Below are 18,211 nucleotides of genomic sequence, written 5' to 3'. Positions count from 1 at the left end.
TGGGGAAACTCTGGACAGCTGAGGGCATGTCCAGCTGGGAAGAAGCAAGATGGGCTGATGGGGGCTTGAAGCTGCTGACAGCAAAGCAGGAGCTGGCGGGGACACCTGATAGCTGTTCATTAAAGACTGCTCTGCAGTGTAGCACAGTATCTATGAAAATATCTAAAGGGACTTTTTTTAGATTCAGGAGCTGATGAAGTTTAATTATCTCTGAGCTAAGAGTTAGTTATTTTGCATAATTTTAATCACTGATGGCCTAATTTTCATAGGTGTTAGCTCCCACAGCTCACACTCGATGGGAGAAGCAAGTGCTCACACCTCTGGAAATGATGAGTCTTTAGGATCCAGAGTTCACAACTGACTACCTAAGCCAGATATTGATAGTAAATTTTTCTTTGGTCAATTATTGTTTTAAGAAATACTTCCCTAAAACAACTATTTCCATGGCTGCGGAAAGATGTGTTTGTTCCATATTTAAGCTTCTAGTTTTGAAGGTGTAGACCTGAAGAGCACGATGTCCTGAAGTGGTGTGGAAGAGGAATCCTCTTCACCTGGTGCTTGATGAAGAGCACTTTTCATTGCCTTTATTATAAGAGAAAGGCTGCATTTAACACTGCAGGGCCAAGAAATGCGATTAGGAATTCCCAGAAGGAACTACTAGAAGAAAAAAGAATTCATAGCTATACTTTATATGTTGTGGGAGTTCAAGTATTTCATGCTGTCGTGTGAAAAGTGTATTCTTTATTGTTTTCTCTGTTGGTAATAAACCCAAATTTGCACACGCTACTGTATATTATTTAAGAGACCATGGCAGCTCATCTGAAAAGCACCTGTAGATTAAAAGTAATTGGCAATATTCACAAATGTTTTCCATGAGTACCTTACCAAATTCATAAGTGGCTGGAAATCATTCTTATGCCCATATTTACAACATAAGAAGTTAAGAGCAAATTGATGTGTGCTCAGGCAAACTAAAGTTTTATTTTTCATATAATTTTGAGATGCATGTTTCTTTGCCATAGCTGTAGTCAGGGAACAGATACTCGCTATGGAGAATACACAGAATTACAACGTGGAAGGCTTTTTTCTGCAGAGGTGCCCCATTGCGCTTCAGCTTACAGTGATCAGTCAGCAGGTTAACAAACACACGTGGTTTTAACAACCATGGACCTGCTGTAAGAGGAGAGAGCATTCATCTTGAGGATAAAAGAAGGAAATTATTTTACATAGTGTACACAAACCCAACAAAGCTTGTATGGAAAAAGTAAACTATGAAATTTAGAGGAGCAAAGGAATAAAGCAGCAGAAGTGTGAACAGATTGGTTATAAAAACAATATTGCCTAAGATTTGTGTTTGGGAAGCAGAAGAAAGACTTCAGGCTCTTATTTGCTCCACTGATGCTGTGACCTGTGAATCAAAATGAATTATGCCTGTGAAAAATGTTCTATTAGAAATATGCCCTGCATTTTCAGACATGATGGGAAAATAATTTTTGCTTTCAGGTGATACACAATACTGTTTTCCTTGTAGTTTTAAGAAGTTCTTCCTGGCATTTAAGCTGGTACATACCAATGATGATTGTCTGTACAGCATTCACATATCTGGGCCCAAGAACGTTACCCTTCCTTGAAAACCATTCTGTTTACCATTCTGAAAACCACCTCTTTAGGTGTGAACAGAACATAGAATGAAAATATTTGTAGCTAGAGTTGCTGTGTATCACAGCTTCTGGAAACCGAAATGAGAGAACAGTTATTTTAGCCAATCCCTTGAAGAAATTGGTAGTGCCTTAGGCATTTATAAAGCTGTCACCTGTAGAAAAGCCGCCCGGTGCTTGGAGCCCCATTGACGTATGTAGGGTTTTGGCTATTAAGTGCATTTCAGAGTGATGCGTTCAGCTCTTGGCGGAGAGAGGTGCTTTAGTGGTTTCAGCCACATGTTTGAAAACTAGTTTTCGCACTTAATCGAACCTCTTAATCTTCGTTCCCACTTTGCACCCTGCTCAAAGGGTTTGTCAGGATGATTTAGCATTTCAGAACGCTTTGGAGGTTAGTGCTATGTGAAGAATTTTACACAAGTACTTCAGGCAAATAACAAATACTTAACCTTTGTAAAATTAACATTCAAAATGTTTCAAAACATTCCCTGTTTTAAACTGGGAAGTGCTACTATAAAGATTAAACCCATTGTATTTTGTCATCTAATAAAGTACCACTTCCTCACCCACAGTATTTTCAAAAACATGTTTTACCTGATCTCTTTTATTTCCAAAGGTTTGCCTGGAGGACTTCTGAATGGAAAGCTTGCCAAGTGTCTCTTCTCCTCGACCAGCAGGACCCTCACCATCACAAGCACGTAGGCCTTTGTGGAGGTGGGATACAAACACGGGAGGTCTACTGTGTCCAAATCTCCGTAGAAATCGGGAGGCACCGACTGAAGGAAGGTATGTGCGTAGGCTCATTTGGAATTTTCTGGCCCGAGGAGATCTGAATAAGAGAAACAGGGGAGGAAAAAAAAAAAGATAACATGCAGTCGTTAGTAAACTTTGGTTAGTTGATGCCCTCATTGTATCCATGCTTACACAGGGAGCATGAGGGCATGTTCCTCAGGCTCCTGAGGAACTGCCAGGAGCCACAACCTTCCGCAGTGAACTGGTGCCGGTTCTGTAGGTGTACTTGTATGGGAGGGTTTCAAGGATGAAGGAGCTAAATTTTGCTCGGAGTTGAGTTTTTTTCCTCTCCCATAAATCAGGTAGCCCATCCCCTTGGTAGCTGAATCCATTTATCTGTGGTTGTAGTCTTGGTTTAGAGTATAAAAAAAGATGTCATACTCCATTCCGGATATGGCTTTGGCCTCTGCTTCAGATTGATACACAATCTTTCTTGTGATTTGAAGGGGAAAGCAAAAATAATATTGTCACAACTTCTGAGCAGACAGACGGTTTTTGGACTCTAGAAGTGAGTTATTTTCTTTTAGAAGAATAATGAGTAGATACAGATGCATGATGAATAATTCATCTTAGGCTGTTTTATTTACTCTGTGTAGTGCTCTGTGTAGTGCTCTTGCAGAATATGTTTTTCAGCAGAGACATAAGATAATAAGAATACAATATCATATCTTAGATTTATTTACTTAAAAAGGCAAAGAAAATGTTTCCTGGACACCCAGTGTGTCCTGGCATCCCGCACAGACTCTGAGGTTGTAGAAAACCAGACCTGTTTTAATCTCTGCTCAGTCCATTTGTAGTTGCTGCTTCACCTCTCCCAAACATCTGGGACTACCTTCCTCTCCCAAGACAACCCTCCCTCTGTTGTTCTGCACAAGTATGTGGTGTGCATGACTTTCAAAGTAAGAGAAGTGCTGTTGATGAGAGGTGTGTCATGTTTGTGGCTCTCTTTACCCTTCTGACCACCTCTGTGGTCCATGCAGCCACTGTATGGCAAGTTGGTGAGCAGCAAGCTTTAACTGACTTTATTCTTTTTCAGTATTGTGAATTACTCAAGAGGATTAGAGGAGGGCATCTGAAACCCTTACACCGATGTAATTCTTAACAGTTTTGGTGCTATGTACTCAGTGTGTGATCACCTGCAGGTTTTTCCCTTGTTAAAAGTTCAGGTCAACTAGAAAATTGCAAGCTTTCCCCTCGACAAAAAGAAAACACTGGGGTACCTCTTCCTTGTTTTTTTAGAGTTCTAACGCTTTAGTTTTTAAAAATTTTCATATAGGCAACTGAAGAAACCAAACGTGCAGAGCAGTCATACAAGGTATAAATTATTTCTGCCCTTCCAAGACATTGGTGCAGATTTGCAGTAGTCCTTAGAAAGTGAGAACCCCATCTACTGTCAACATAGTCACATGCAAATAGAAAGAGGGAAAGCCTTCCCCATAAACTCTCCCTATCTAGTAATATTTAGTTTGTCTCATTTACTAGCTGATCAATTTTTGTTCATTGAATAAATAAGGGATGACATCTTTTCTGACCTCTCTTCTGGCGATCTGAACTGAGAGAATACTTTTATTCATCACTAGGGCATCTCACATTTTATTGTACCATTTTTTCAGTGATGGGGAGAAGATGAGGATCCTTCTATTTATAAGCAAATATAGAGTCTAATTGCTACCATCAAAAGCACGGTAATTTTTCTTTCTTCACCTCTTGAGTGTCCTTAAAGGGATCATTCAGAAATCAAACAAGCGAGTCTAATAGGATATTACCATCCATCACAGTTGTTATTCTTCTGGTTACTTCCAATGAGAATTTGGACTTAGGCCCAGTGACGTGTGAAAGAAGATTTGTCCCGTGGTCTCTCCAGCAGCATTCTTGGATAAAATATGTTGAATCCTAGTTGGAGACAGGTACCATCTGTGATGTATTTATACATATTGCTCAAAGCTCTTTTATCCCCCAAGGATATCTTTCCCATTTTTCATTTGCTTAGTCTTCCCATTTATTTCTTCTTTTATTAAAATGTGTATATTTAGAAAGGGAGCCCCTGTTTTCTTGAGTCCCTGTATATCAGTTATTCAGAAGGTTAAGTCTGTTGAAATCTTTCTATATTTTGATTATAAAATTCCAACTTGAAGATACTGGAAATGGAAATCTTTCACTCAGGTATTACTTTCAGAAATACATTGATAAGATTTCATATCTTTTTCCCCAAGAGGTGACCTAACTAAGAAATCTCTGTCTTGATCCAGGTGAAGTTATATTTATTTTTAGGCCTTAAGGAGGAAGTCCATACTTTTAACATGGGTGATGAGTATTTGGAGGCAGAAGGTCTTCCAATCTTTGAAGTCCTTTGTAATATTCTTGCATTCTGAGACTCTTAAATGTAGATGAAGCTGGCAGAGAACACTTGGTAAATGTGTAAAGTGTTGTGTCGTTCAGATACCTGTATTTCTGTGTATATAGGTAAGACAATGCATAGTTAAGAGACTGCTATTTTTGATGTTAGCTCTTCTGTCCAAGGAACGCACATCTCTACTCAGTTGTTAGGCTTTTGTTAATTTAGACTGAACTTTAACATAATTAGCTTTAAACAGATCCGTCTGTCTTTTCTTTAAGTATCTCACTGAATTTTAACACATTTAAATTTATAATGCTTAATTTGCACAGAGAGGTGGTCACCTAATACTTCAAGTTTATTATTATTCTTTTGATATCCAGAGATACAAAAATCTACATGTTTGAAATGATGATGCTTTTAAGTAGGAGACAAATTTTGCACAAAAAATAGCGTACAATATGCAAGTGAACTACCTATGGTACTGCTCTCATCTCTGGATACTCCCTGATCCCTGTGCCTGCATGTCCCATGTCTGGAACAAACTGTAGACACAGTGGTGGTTACCTTTCTTCATACCTCTTTTTTAATGTAAATCTGTTCACTTCTATTGAAACTCTTTTAAACAAAGTAGAAATGCAGATCCTCAACTTATTTTCAAAGCCAGACACTGCTAGCATGGGACATGTATATTTTCTTCTCTTTTGTAAGTTGGCTTTTCTGGATTGAGATCAGATTTTGTGATTCTTGATTTTATAAAATGTTTTCTGAAATGTGTTTTCCCTCAATAAATTTTAATTAGTCTGGGTGAACATCACTAACTAACAATCCTGTGTAGCAACAAAAAAGACATTTGGTAAAAGTATGGAAGAATATTATGCAATGATCAGTTTATGAAATCCCTCTCCTTATTTGGCAATGCAACTCTCCTCTCAATCACAATGAAGAAGTCCAATAATATGGGAATTAAAATTAATATAATTAAAATTAAAATTCCTCTTAGAGTCTGGGAATGGTGTCTGGGTTCAAATGCTTAGTTAAACATATAAGGTTACTACATTTAATTTTCTTCCTCAGGAATTTTTTAACTTCTCTCCTTAAGGCCAGGAAGTATCCTTTTGTTTTCTAATTAAATTTTGCTTTTTGGATTTATCTAGAGACTATAACTCTTAATCAGTAGTCTGGGGGATGGCATCCTTTATAAAATTCTCCAGAAGCGTCTCCTCTCTTACCTGAGCTAGTTACCTACTCTCCCCAGTGACTGGAATTCCTCTTCTCTCCATGTTTTCTGTAGCTTTCTAACTAGGGATCTGCCGGCCCTGTCATTCTTCCATAAAATTTGTGCCTTAGATATCTTGACGTTTTTTCTTTTTTACTTGTTTGAATGAGCTCTCTCACTTTCAAAATTTTCTTATAATGTTTTTTGGTACCTGTCTGCTTAAGTTTTAATTACAGGACTGAAAAGACCTTTGTGAAATGCTGTTCTTCCTTGAATCTTCTTTATTGTTTACCCAGCATAGTAAACTTGGCTAATAAAATGTATCTCTTATTACTATCTCACCAGCAAATCATTCAAGTTTCTTATCTTCTTAATCTTTGTTATTTTCCATCTGAAAATCCATATTAAATTCTCATACCTGTACAAGATTCTAAAGTTTTGGTTGCATTCTTTTTTTTTTTTCTTCATGAGTGTCTCCATTATATTTGCCTCCATATATTTATTTTTCTTTTAATCTTGGATTTCAATAGCAGGTATGTGAGGTAGTTGTGCCTTCGTTGTTCTTAGATACCTTTTAGTGTTACCCTGCAAAACTACTTCTTACAGAAGTCTTTATTACTTTTATATCTCTCTTTCCTTTGAGAGCTATTCAACCCTCACCTGTTAGTATACTGACATAATTTCTTGACTGACTTAGTTCACCAGCCTATACCCATTTTTGCTTTATTTTCAGGATGCAGTTCCACCTGGTTCACCTTACATCATATTTTTTTTTATAACTTGCGTGTCATCAGCCGTAGCAGCAAAAACTCCTTTAGTCTGTTCACAATTCAGGACTTAGTAAATACTCAAGTACCTTTTCAGGACTAATGGTTACTTTCTGATCCATCCCTGTGTGTATTCCCTTACGTATTTTTGTCTTAGAAGCCACTTTACTGACAGAATCCCCAAATGGTCTGAAAGTGAAAGTATTCCCCTGCCCTTTCACCTAAGTCCTGCTTATACGAATCTCAAAATGATAATTTTAAGGCTTCTATTCTCGTTTTCCACAAAACATTGAGCTTTCTCCCTACTTCTGATAGACAGAAACATCTAATCATTTCTTATCTGATGAGTAAACTTTTCATACTATTCTGAATTCCCATACAGGAGATGCTTTGGCACTGTATTTTATTTTCCAGCCTCTTTGGACTTGCACAGAGATGAATTTGAGGACTCCTTTCATTTGTATCTTGTATTATTCCATATTTATTCTCATCCTTTTCTTTCTGCCCTTTTGTCTTTTTTAGCTCTAAAATATGCATTTCTGCCTTCCTTGCTCTGTATGCTCTGTTTCCTAATGAGGGTGCCACATTTTTTTCCCTGCAAGTTCTTTGTTCTGCTCTGAATCATGATCGGAAGATGCGTGTCTTCTGGGGGATTAGTGTTTCAAATTGGTACGCGTGGCATCTGTCCAATAAACTCTGGAAGTACTTTCGGGAGGGTAGAAATACCAAGGAAGAGTCCTATTTGAAAGTGCCACCACCCCTTTGGGTGCTAGCTGTCTTGTGAGCCACCAGGTCCGACTCTTTAGAGACAGTAAGTTGGTTGTGCAGGTTGTTGTCATTTATGGCTGTCACCATCCTGCGTATTTATTGGGAAAAGACTGTGTTGATGGAGATAAGCTGCCCGTAGGAGTTGGCGCGGGATATGCACTGTTGGAATGAATATGAACCCTGTGTGGAGTCCGAGACCTATATTAAATGCATGCTGGTGGCTTTTTTTTTTTTTTTTTTCAAATTTGTGCTGGTGAAGCTGCAAGAATGAGAAGATTGATTTACTCTACGGAAATTAGAATTTAGGGGCTTTGATGTTTAAATCCTGTTGTCCTTGTGTGGTTTATGAAATAGAAAAGGAATAGGTTAGAATATATTAGTAACGAGAAAGCTTGACTAGGACCATAGGGGGGAGAGAACTGATGGTCAGCGGTAGTGTGAGAAAAGCTTTGTTCGACTGGATCGTGGTACAGCAACAGGAGCATCCAGCCCACGGCTTAGTTGACCTGAATCACAGAAACCATGTTCTCAGGTGGAATAATCGCCCCCCCCCCCCCCCCCCCCCCAAGGATCCCCCTCATCCCAAACAAGTTATTTATCATTGGGATGACGGAACTGGCCTGAAAAGATGAGAAATACACCTCTGAAGTGTAAAATATATTCAGGCAAGTCTGCATCAGATTTATATTGCTGGGATGCAGAGTTATTGATCGGTAAGCTCACCAAATGCTGAGCAGAATTTACGAGATACGACTCACATAATGGGAAAATAAATATGTAACAGCTGGCTTCTTCGGGGGAAACCCTTTAGAAGCAAGAGAGGAAATGATTTTATTCCGATTGTTGCAGTGCTTGACAGCAGTGTTTAAATGTGTATTTCAAAAATTTTAGTTTGAATCCATTAGGCAAAAAAACATTTTCCCTAATGTCTTTTAGAGGTGTAATATTTTCAGTTCTTTTATGTCTAGAAACTAATTAAACTAAAATGAAGAGAATAATGTATAAAAAGACTTTGACAGTGAAAGAAACATGCCTTCTTAAAAGATGCCTTATGAAGAATGTGCTTATTTGGTATGACCATGAAATATTTGTCTCTTTATAAAATACTTTTATTTATACAGCTGTCTTTGATATGCAGCAAATAATATGCTGCCCAGTCAGTTGCCATGAGATACTATGTTTTAGTTCAGAGTTTTATCTTTGAAAGCTAAGATTTTAATTGCGTTGGTATTTTTGTCATTGTTTCCTGCTACTGGAACTGGATTAGTTTTATTCAAAACAGTGACAGTTTGTTCTGGGTAATTCTGTCCCGTTGTTGTTATGAGGATGGGGAGCTGCATTGTGTTCAAACAATAATGTTGAGTCAAATATAAAAATAAGAGGATTGGTACATACAAGGCTATACCACAAACTGGGACACTGGGGAGAGATAATGAAGCCCGTGGTGACTGGTCTGGTCCTGGAACAGGAGGTGTTTGAGATGAATCGAGCTTGTGAACTTGGGCCAGCTGTGCCTGGAGCAGCCCTGCTGCTTTCAAGATCCAAGCTGGCATGGCCATGCCACGGGTGGAATAGCTTACCGTGTCACTAGCTTAGCTCTGGGCCACCTGTACCATGTCCCAGTATCATAGACACATCCACAGTGGTGCTTTTCTTGTGGCACCAGGATGGCTGCAGTGATGTGGCGTTCACAGACCAGATTTCTTCTCCTTGGTGCTTCTTCTGTTGAATGAACGCTAAACTTTGCGATGGGCAAAGTTCACGCTTTTATGAGGCTCTCATGAAGTATATCCTCGCTTTTCAGTTTTCTTCCCAGTTTTCCTTGTGGCTTCTCTCGCCCTCTCTGGTGGTCTGTCCCAGTGATTTCCAGCATCTGGTGGCCTTTTCCAGGTAACAGCCAACAAGGCTCAGATGTCCTGGAGAATCCCTTTTTCTTTCCCATCATTGCCTTCACTGGTATCCCAGCATCCCTGTTGCCTCCACTGCTTTTCCTGGACACTCCTAATGACTTGTCACCTCTGGTCTGCTCAGTCCTGTGGCTGCTGGCAGGAAGCCCCATGTTCACTCAGAATTTTTGCCGGATTTGCAGTTTCTGTTGATAATCTCTATGAATCCTGCTGTAGTGAAACAACACAATGTCCCAGTTGGGATCAGGATCCCATTGTACAGCAGAGGATATGGACACAGGGAAACTTTTTGTTCCATGGAGCGCTAATAGTCTGTGTCACTTTAATAAAATTGCGAGGATCTTTATTGTTCTGAAATACATTAAACCGTTGTTGCTCTTGGCAATCCGCTATTAACCCTCTTTCATGCTGTGATTAGCCTCCTATTCATACTTTGTTTCTTGTCTATTAAATAGATTTTAATTGAAAATAGGACTTCAACTTTGTGCCTTGTGGCTTCAAAACTAATTGATTCTGCTTAAAAGCATAAAGGCACCCTTTCCATCAGGCGTGGGGTGCATTAGGCTTTTTAATGGAGGGATGCACTGGAGTCGGGTTGGCGCCATTTCCAGGCTACTTAAATTACATTCCCCACTTCTCCTTTGTCTAATCTTTTGTTTTTGCTATAAAAACAAGTCTTTCAGGTTAGCGAAATTACTTACAAATGTTGTCCTGGGTTTATCCCTATTATGTTTTACACATGTAGGTGTTTTTATAACACAGCTCATTCCTTTGTGATTTTCTCAAGTAATTTCCCTTTGTATTGATCCAAGTGTCTTTAGTTTGTAAGTCCTGGCAAAGGCAGTAAGAACTTTCACAAAGATATGCCATCCCTTTCTTGTACCCTGGCAATTGTTAATTTGGCTTATTTTTGCCAGAAGTTATGGTAAACATCTGGTTTTTTTTGCCTTGAGAATTGAATATTAGCTAAAATATGGCTGCACCAGTATATGAGACATTCCTGATATCTTTGTGTGTATTCCAGATATGTTATTGATATTTAGAAATGTCTCATTTAGGTGTTAATATCAGAAATACTTGTTATTTCACTGTAAAAGGGAAATGAAGTTAAGAACCAGGGAAAAAAAAAAAGAGAGAGAAAAAGTGTTATTTACCTCCTGAGGGGTTAAAAAACTAAATTTGAAAGGAATCACTGCAACCTATACATTTCTCCCTCTGTCTGGTCATCATTACTTTTTAGCGTAGTGTTGATATGTATGCCTGCGAGTATGTGTCCATATGACTATATTCACAGATAATTTATTTATTGGCTTAAAATTACATTATGGAAATAATCATATCAGAGCTGATTTCCTCTTCCACTCTTCCTCCAAATCACTACCTCAGTAAAAATATATAGGGAAACAAGATACTTTAGAACCCAATTTATTATCTCCTGCTGGTAGCAATAACCTGAAAATAACGGCAAATAGTAAAATTCAAACTTGAGGCAGACACTGGTGCTGGGAACAGCTGTAGTCACATTTATAAAGGATAGATTCAATATAACAGCTATAGAAATGTGCAATGTTTCAGAGGCTCCCAGATTAGTACTTGATTGCTTTTTCAAGTTTCTTCTATAGATTGGGAAGAACACAGGATTTTAAAAGGTATGAACAAGTGTAATAAATAAGCTGCTACTTGAATCAAAGATATTGCCTCCCCCTCTCGCTTTTCCGTGGCTTTTGCCTTCCTCTTCCCCTCAAAAAGGGGCTGATATTCTTCCAAGGGAAATAATTGCATAAAGAGAACTTTTTCTGTGTGAATGTAGGAAAATGTTATTACAAAGCCAATTATTGAACAAAATCAGGAGGCTGTCCAGTATGTAAAGACAGTCCTAGCAGCTGTGTTCATTTATCATAGGCATCACGTGAGGTTTTTGTCCTGAACAGGGCATCCCCAGCCAGGCTATCTGCACCCTTTTGGAGGCTGGTGGGGGTGAGAATTTTGGCATTTAAAAGGTTCACAGAAAAAAACACCTCAAAGTTAATTTAAAATAAAAAGGAAAAAAAAAAAAAGGTATTTATTAGAGTACAAAAAATAGCAATAGAAATTCACATCAAGCTTTTAAATAAAGCTGATAGAAATCAACTGTTGGAAGTCAGAGTTGTCAGTCAAATGGCTGAAGAAGGGATGAAACTCTTTTATAGAGGACCATGCTGGTCCATCCGGTCACTCTGGCTATCCTGCTGGAAATTGTGGCTCTTTATACCCTCCTGGTTTTGGAAAAGGATGCAATTGTATGTGCGTTTATTAATGCGTCTTGTTTCTTTTTGTTCTTGTCTTATTCCTGAAGAGTTTCACTGGAGGATTGTAGTCAGTGTACAGTGAGTATAAGCTGGCACAGACCTAGAATATATTTGGATATTTGATTAGAATAGCCTGTGTATTTTCTGATTTACATTTTACAGAATATATAGAATTACATAAGGAAGTGGGTAAACAAGCAGGCTTCTTCCAGTGACAAGTAGGATATTGGTCCTGGGAAAAGAGCTCCCAGTGCCAGAATTAAGTAGGATGTCAGCCCGAGGGAGGAAGAGGAACAGGAAGAGGAAGGCAGGGATTTCCTCCAGAGTAGGAAGGAGTCTTCCATGAGTCTGGGATGGCTGGTAGACTCAGCCTACAAACAAAAACCTGCCCCTTTAACTTTTTGTAATAATTTTTTCTTGTTTTTCTTTTATCCAAAATTAATTTAAAATATCCTTAGCACCACTGGTTGTAGCTGGTTAGTTTTCAAGGCAGGAAACGTGCTTTATGTAGTGGCTTCCACTTTTAAATCATTAAATTGCAATATAGAAACAATCTCAAAATGAGTGAGGAGGAAAGAGCGGTTGCTAACGACGATGCCTTGAGTTAGAGCAGAGGAGGACTGGACTTTATTCCTTGGGTCTACCATCTACACTCAATTTTATTTCCTTCCATTTCTTCAAGCGAACCCTCAAAAAATGATAGTTTTGGAAAGCTTGATGCTGAAAGGCAGGTTAAGCCATGCGTGAGACTTCTTGGTAAAATAAATACCCTTATCCTTAAAACTCTAATATTTATCTCATTCTGTCTGTCACTTCACTCGCAAGATCTCTAGAAAAGGTCTGTTTATGTTAGCATTCGGGTGAATTGGATTTATGCCACCTTGTTGTAATCTCTAAATGAACATGTCAAAGACCTTACAGTGTCTCAGCAATCATTCAGAAAATGGTCTTTTTTTACTAACGTATTATCTTTCAGGTTAAAATTAAATCACAGCTGTTGTTGAATCCTCTTATTCTGATGAGCTGGAATCATAAGCACTGATATTGGTCTTAAGTCTCAGCTTCAGGATGTGCAAATGAAAATTTACTGGGATTTTGAGCACTGAAGTCTTGTGTTAAAAAAAAAAAAAGTTTTGCTTTTCTTTAAATGATTCATTTTAAAGAAAATGGTAAAATATCAGCAAAATAAAAGATTACTTATATATTGGGCATATTTTTATAAATTCTTTTCAAGTCAATTCCATGCAGGAAGCAAAGGAAAATACACATTAAAAATAAAAATGAGGATAAAGCAAACTCAGTAGCTATAAAAATTAATGAAGTCTTGGTAATACCATGGCAGAGTAAACTCAAACAAGCCTTTGCCTTTTGAAAGACTGCTTTGATATTGATTTATCTAAAGGGACAGCCAAATTCAGCCCATAACGTAATTAAAATGCAATATCATATAATGACACAGAAGAAAGATTTAAGAGTCTTTCCCCTTCTTTTCCTTCCTCCCTCTGCCCCGAGTAAAAAGGCGAGAGAAGTTAATTGAAACTAGAAATCTCTTATGATAAATGAAAATACAAAGGGAATCACCTTTCCAAATTTATTGTCAGAATCAACTAAACTGGTCCTTCGGCAGAGTTTGGGGTTGGCCTCATCTCATAGATGAAGAGGTTTGGAGATCCATGCCTGCCTTGGGTGCGGGCAACTCAAGTAAAAGTCTCACCTCCCAGGCTGGAGAAGTGCTTTCTGTATATGTCTGTGTAGAAGAAACCAAGAGCTCTGCTCAGTTTTATTGAAAGTAGATGAAGAAAATTCAAAGGTCTGGACCCTGCAATCTGTAACCTAGAGGTGGCAGAGCCCCTGAAAGGGGACGGGTATGGGGACATTTCCCCATGCTCAGGTTTTTGTCACCTCCCTCTGCCTGGCTCCCGACTGCAGCGTGAGCTTTTTGGATTATCTTTGCAGGCGTCTTTCTCTTCAGTACAGTGTAAAGAGGTCTCTTTGGCCATAGACGTGGGGGTTTAGATGCCAGGTTGTTGCTCCAGCGTTGCAGAAAATCAGCATTAAACTTACTATTAAGTCATCCATTTACCATGGTCTTAATTGGCCTGCTAAATATGGATGATTTAGATAAAACTTCCTGTGCCTTGCTGAACAGAGGATTAACGTTTTGCTCTGGGAGATAAGACCCTAAAAAAACACTGGATTTTGGTGAGTTCTGAAAAACTAAGGCCAGCAGTAATCTCCGGAGATCTGTGCATTGGTCAGGGCAGAGTCACAGCCCTACTTTTGTTTTTTCCTTTTTTTCTTTTAGTTACTAGACCAGTTGATGGGAAGCTTTGCCTGGGTCCTGCTCCCTCCTCCTCCCAGCTGTGTAACCTGCCGTGCCCATCCGAGTGTGTGGTGTCTGCCTGGTCGCTGTGGGGCCCCTGCCTCCATGAGAACTGCCAGGACCACCATGGGAGAAGAGGTAATGGATGCTCTTGTGCATTGCATTTGCAGCATTGGGGGATCTAAAACGGGTAATGGAATATTATGATAAGATGGCAAAAGCAGTGGTGTCAAATTCTACATGGGGAGCTTAATGTATTTTGTTTTAAATTAATCTAACATAGGATGAAGCTCTTAGATGTGCGTACAGGAGTGGAATATGACCTTTAAAAGCTTTTTGTAGTTATTCTTGGGAAAAAAAAAAAAAAAAAGATAAGATTTTCAAACTGATTCAGATCCTTTTGTCCTGCACTGAACTTGTAGAAAAGGAGGATTTCTTGGGATAGCAGCTGCAGACCTCTGTAGTGCCAGGCTGTCCTGCTCTGATCCCCCTTGGAAGTCCTGCTGCACTCCTGGGTTCCAGGGCGATGCTTGAGTGAGGTTAGAGGGAATCAGGGCTGAGGTGTATCCTGGAATTAGGCTGACCCCAGAGATTGCTCTCATTGTTCTGGGTTTGGTTTAAATCCCTGGAAGAAGAGTATGCAAATGTAATTTAATGCCCCTGGATCTTAATTGATTACCATACACGTTTGTTGCTGCAACACTTTGAGATTCATTGCAGAGCCTTTCCTAAGGCTCTAAGATGAAAAAACAACTGTTGGAGTTCGTGTCAGTTCATGTCAATGCAATATTATTTTTTGGAAATTACACTTTTCTGAAAATGGCATACGTTTTTGAAAAATGGCATAAGGTTTTGAAGCGACTGGAGTTGGTCAGAATTTTTCAAATTAAAAAAGAAGTAATAAAAAATACATGGTTAAATATAAAGATTTGCAAAACCATTTAATTTTTAAGTTGTTTAGAGTTATTTCTTCTTGCTGGTTTGAGAACAGTAGGAGTTTGGTCCGTTATATTCTCTGAATGTTTTATTTTCATTTTCTTTTCTGTTTCACAGCTGAGGTGTTTCCATGTGGCTTCCACTAATGCTGTATATTTGCTCCTTGCCCGAGACTACTGTAGGAAAGACCACCATCTATTTTTTGTCTGCCTTTCTTAGCATTCTGTGTCATTTACATAACAAAACATGCTGCAAGATACTTGCGTATTAGTTCGGCATTTTATATAGCAACATGACTTTTGGTTTTATTCAGAAGGAGGTAGATTATGTAATCAATTCTTTCATTATTTCTGTAACCTTTTTCTTCCACTTTACATCTGAATCTTCCAATTTAATAGGATGTCGTTTCAAAGACGTCTGACATGCATTATGTATCAGAAATCCTTACACCTTCATAAAGCAGAATACTAATTTCTTAGTAAACTGCTCTTCTGTATCTCAAAACAAGTCTTTTCATTAGTGGATTCCCAGGCAGAATATAGATGTTCTTTATATCTTCAATTCCTTGACTATTTCTCTCTTTTTATCTTAATGTTGTTACCACATTAATATATGCATCAGTGGAAAATTCCTGTATTTGGACATGTGTTTTTCTATCTAACATTGATGAAAAGGAGAAAGAAATGTGAAAAATGTGGGTTGTTGAAATTCTTTACGCACTATTGGGTTTTGCGTGCCTGGACTGTGGGTACATACATACAGCCAAGTGCCATCCCAATCAATTCAGTTGGAAGGGTTGTGCTCTTGTTTGTCTTTATAGACCCCAGTTCCCGTTGCCCTTTATAGTCCTCTTGCTACTGGATTGTTGGTGTAACTATTTTTTTGCTGTTTTCCGGTTAATTCAGTTTCTCTTTTTCCAGGCTTTAGAATGAGACAAAGGGAAGTGATCGTGGACCCAGTAGGCACCCTGACAGGTTGTCCGCATTTAATTGAATCTATTCCTTGTGAAGATCCAGTGTGTTACGAGTGGATCGTTTCGGAAGGAATATGTGTGACTGAACGTGGAAAATGTGGACCTGGAAACCGCATGCTGAAGGCTGTGTGCAAGAACAAGAAAGGTACGTAATGGTATCATCTTAAAAGCGCCATGGGTTTTTTGTGCCGCCTTCTGAAACGGCATTCTGCTGCAGAGCAATTGCGATTATTTACAATAGCTCCTTACTGAGTTTTTATGAAACTTTCAGATTTTTGAGTTGACTGTGTTCTCACAAAATCCCAGTGCTGATACTACCCGGGATTTTGCTTGGAGCCTTCTATTCTATTTTATCCTAGAGGAGATGGCTCACCAGTACTGGTCATGTCTTGTCACCACTGGCCTTATCACAACAAAAGTAGGAAACCAATGGCCTGGTTCTCCCTAAAATCCTGTTTTTTTTTTTTTTTTTTCACGCATCTTGTACTAAAGTAGGGCCATGACTGAGGCCAGCAGCTCTGCAGGCATTCACAAAATTAATCTTACTAAATTAACCTTAATTTTAATCAAAATTAAGCTTAGCATTTCTTTTACCCTCAGTTTTTAGTGTGCGGTGTGAATGTTTATCTCATTATGATAACCCTCTTACAGTCATGAGAAGGGTTGCTTGGTTGTGCTGCCAAAATTAATACAAGAATTAGATGTAAATGAAATGATTGTACTGAGTAATACTTTACTTGGCAGCAGTTTGAGACCTGCAGTGTGTTCAGTTTACAGGTTGTTAATAATGAATAAGTACATTTTTATATGACGTTTACAAACAACCAGCAAGAGCTTAGTTCTTGTGCATGATTTGAATCTCAGCCAAAAGTTTCATTTCTTGATAAGGTCAGTGTTGTCAGATCTTTAGATTCAATTACATGGAGCACAATTTTGCAGTCCTTAGTCATAGTGAGACTGTGCTATAATCTCAAAAATGGCAAAATTATGGAACTTTAGAACCTGATGTTACATCTGCAATGGAGACATCTTTTACACGGTGCTCATACCAATCACAGGAAACAATTTCAAGTCAATAACAAGGGGGGTTAATTGGCAAGTGGTTATAAATAGCGTGTCATTTACGAGGCATTAGGATGTGACAGAATGAAATGATGGCTGCTTCCTCTGAAGAGCACAGGTTCTCCTGAAATACATTTCAAATATAGGTGGTTTTCTTGTAAGTTTGTGAAAATGAGGCAAAAAAAAAAAAAAAAAAAAGTCTTCAACTGTTACAGAATGACATAGCTGGAATATACTGGAGAGCAGAGAGCTCTCTCGGAATTTGGTCTGAGTGGTCTCTTCCGATGTGTGATCGTGGCGGTGGGTCCGGTCCTGCAGTGATGTGTGCAGATGAAGTCTTGTATTGCTAATGAGTTGCGTGTACTTCACGCCGTTCAAACTGTGCCAACATCCATTTTTATGCACCAACTTGTGACTTGGAAGGAAAACATATAACATGGCAGATGCTCATTGATCTCTGATCAAACTGTTCTCTGTGACTATGATCCTTAAGAAACCATGCCTTTGAAGTGTCTCTTCTTCACTTAATTGTTCAATAAGATACTGGAAGTCTCACAGTACCCTTTTCATTTCAATTACTCTGTGTATGTTCTAGTTACCAAGAAAAAAAAGTTGGAACGTTCTTCCCACCCCGTCACCCCGAGGCAAACATCGTCACTAGACATGATCATTGTCTGGTTCTAATTGAGAAGGTTTCACAAGGAAATATCCAGATCACTGGGCAGATGAGATGCACTGGCTAATACTACTTTTAAGCTTTTCTGAGTTTTTGATCTGGAAGGATAGGACTGGCAGGGTCATTAAAGTCAAAGTTGAAAAAAAAAAAGTCAATTTGTTTCCTCTTCTGTCAATGCAGTAATACTAGTTGCTTTGTTTACTATAACCTTTTTTCCTTCTGTAATGTTCTCTTAAGTAGATTCCCATTGCAGTAAGTGGTCTATTATCTTGGCTAAAAGCTGGAGTTAAAAAAGTAAAAAAAAAAAAAAAAAAAAAAGAGTAAAAGTAGTGTTGCATAAAGTGTTTTGCCTGGAATAATTGGTTTGTTGGTAGTGGGAAACCAGCAGGGAGTCGTGTGAAACTTTGAGACTTATCAATTACAGGTAAAATAGCATAAGGCCTATACTAATGCATACCATTACGCAGTTCAAAATTCTGTGCAAGTAACTGCCACGCTGAAAGCATT

At 38.6% G+C, this 18,211-nt stretch overlaps 1 protein-coding gene across 1 annotated transcript in view; it reads left to right on the top strand.

The window, feature by feature from the left end:
- Positions 1 to 18,211, top strand: part of THSD7B (thrombospondin type 1 domain containing 7B) — a 273,934-nt gene that overhangs the window by 71,965 nt on the left and 183,758 nt on the right. The window contains exons 4-6 of the mRNA XM_074145144.1: positions 2,275 to 2,444; positions 14,040 to 14,195; positions 15,914 to 16,111. Of these exons, the coding sequence (XP_074001245.1) occupies positions 2,275 to 2,444; positions 14,040 to 14,195; positions 15,914 to 16,111 (524 nt within the window). The remainder of the gene's footprint in view (positions 1 to 2,274; positions 2,445 to 14,039; positions 14,196 to 15,913; positions 16,112 to 18,211) is intronic.

Source organism: Numenius arquata, chromosome 3 (genome assembly GCF_964106895.1).
Source record: "Numenius arquata chromosome 3, bNumArq3.hap1.1, whole genome shotgun sequence".
NCBI classification, from domain to species: Eukaryota; Metazoa; Chordata; class Aves; order Charadriiformes; family Scolopacidae; genus Numenius; species Numenius arquata.
The sequence above is the reverse complement of the archived record's forward strand: the minus strand, read 5'-3'. Positions and strand labels throughout refer to the sequence as shown.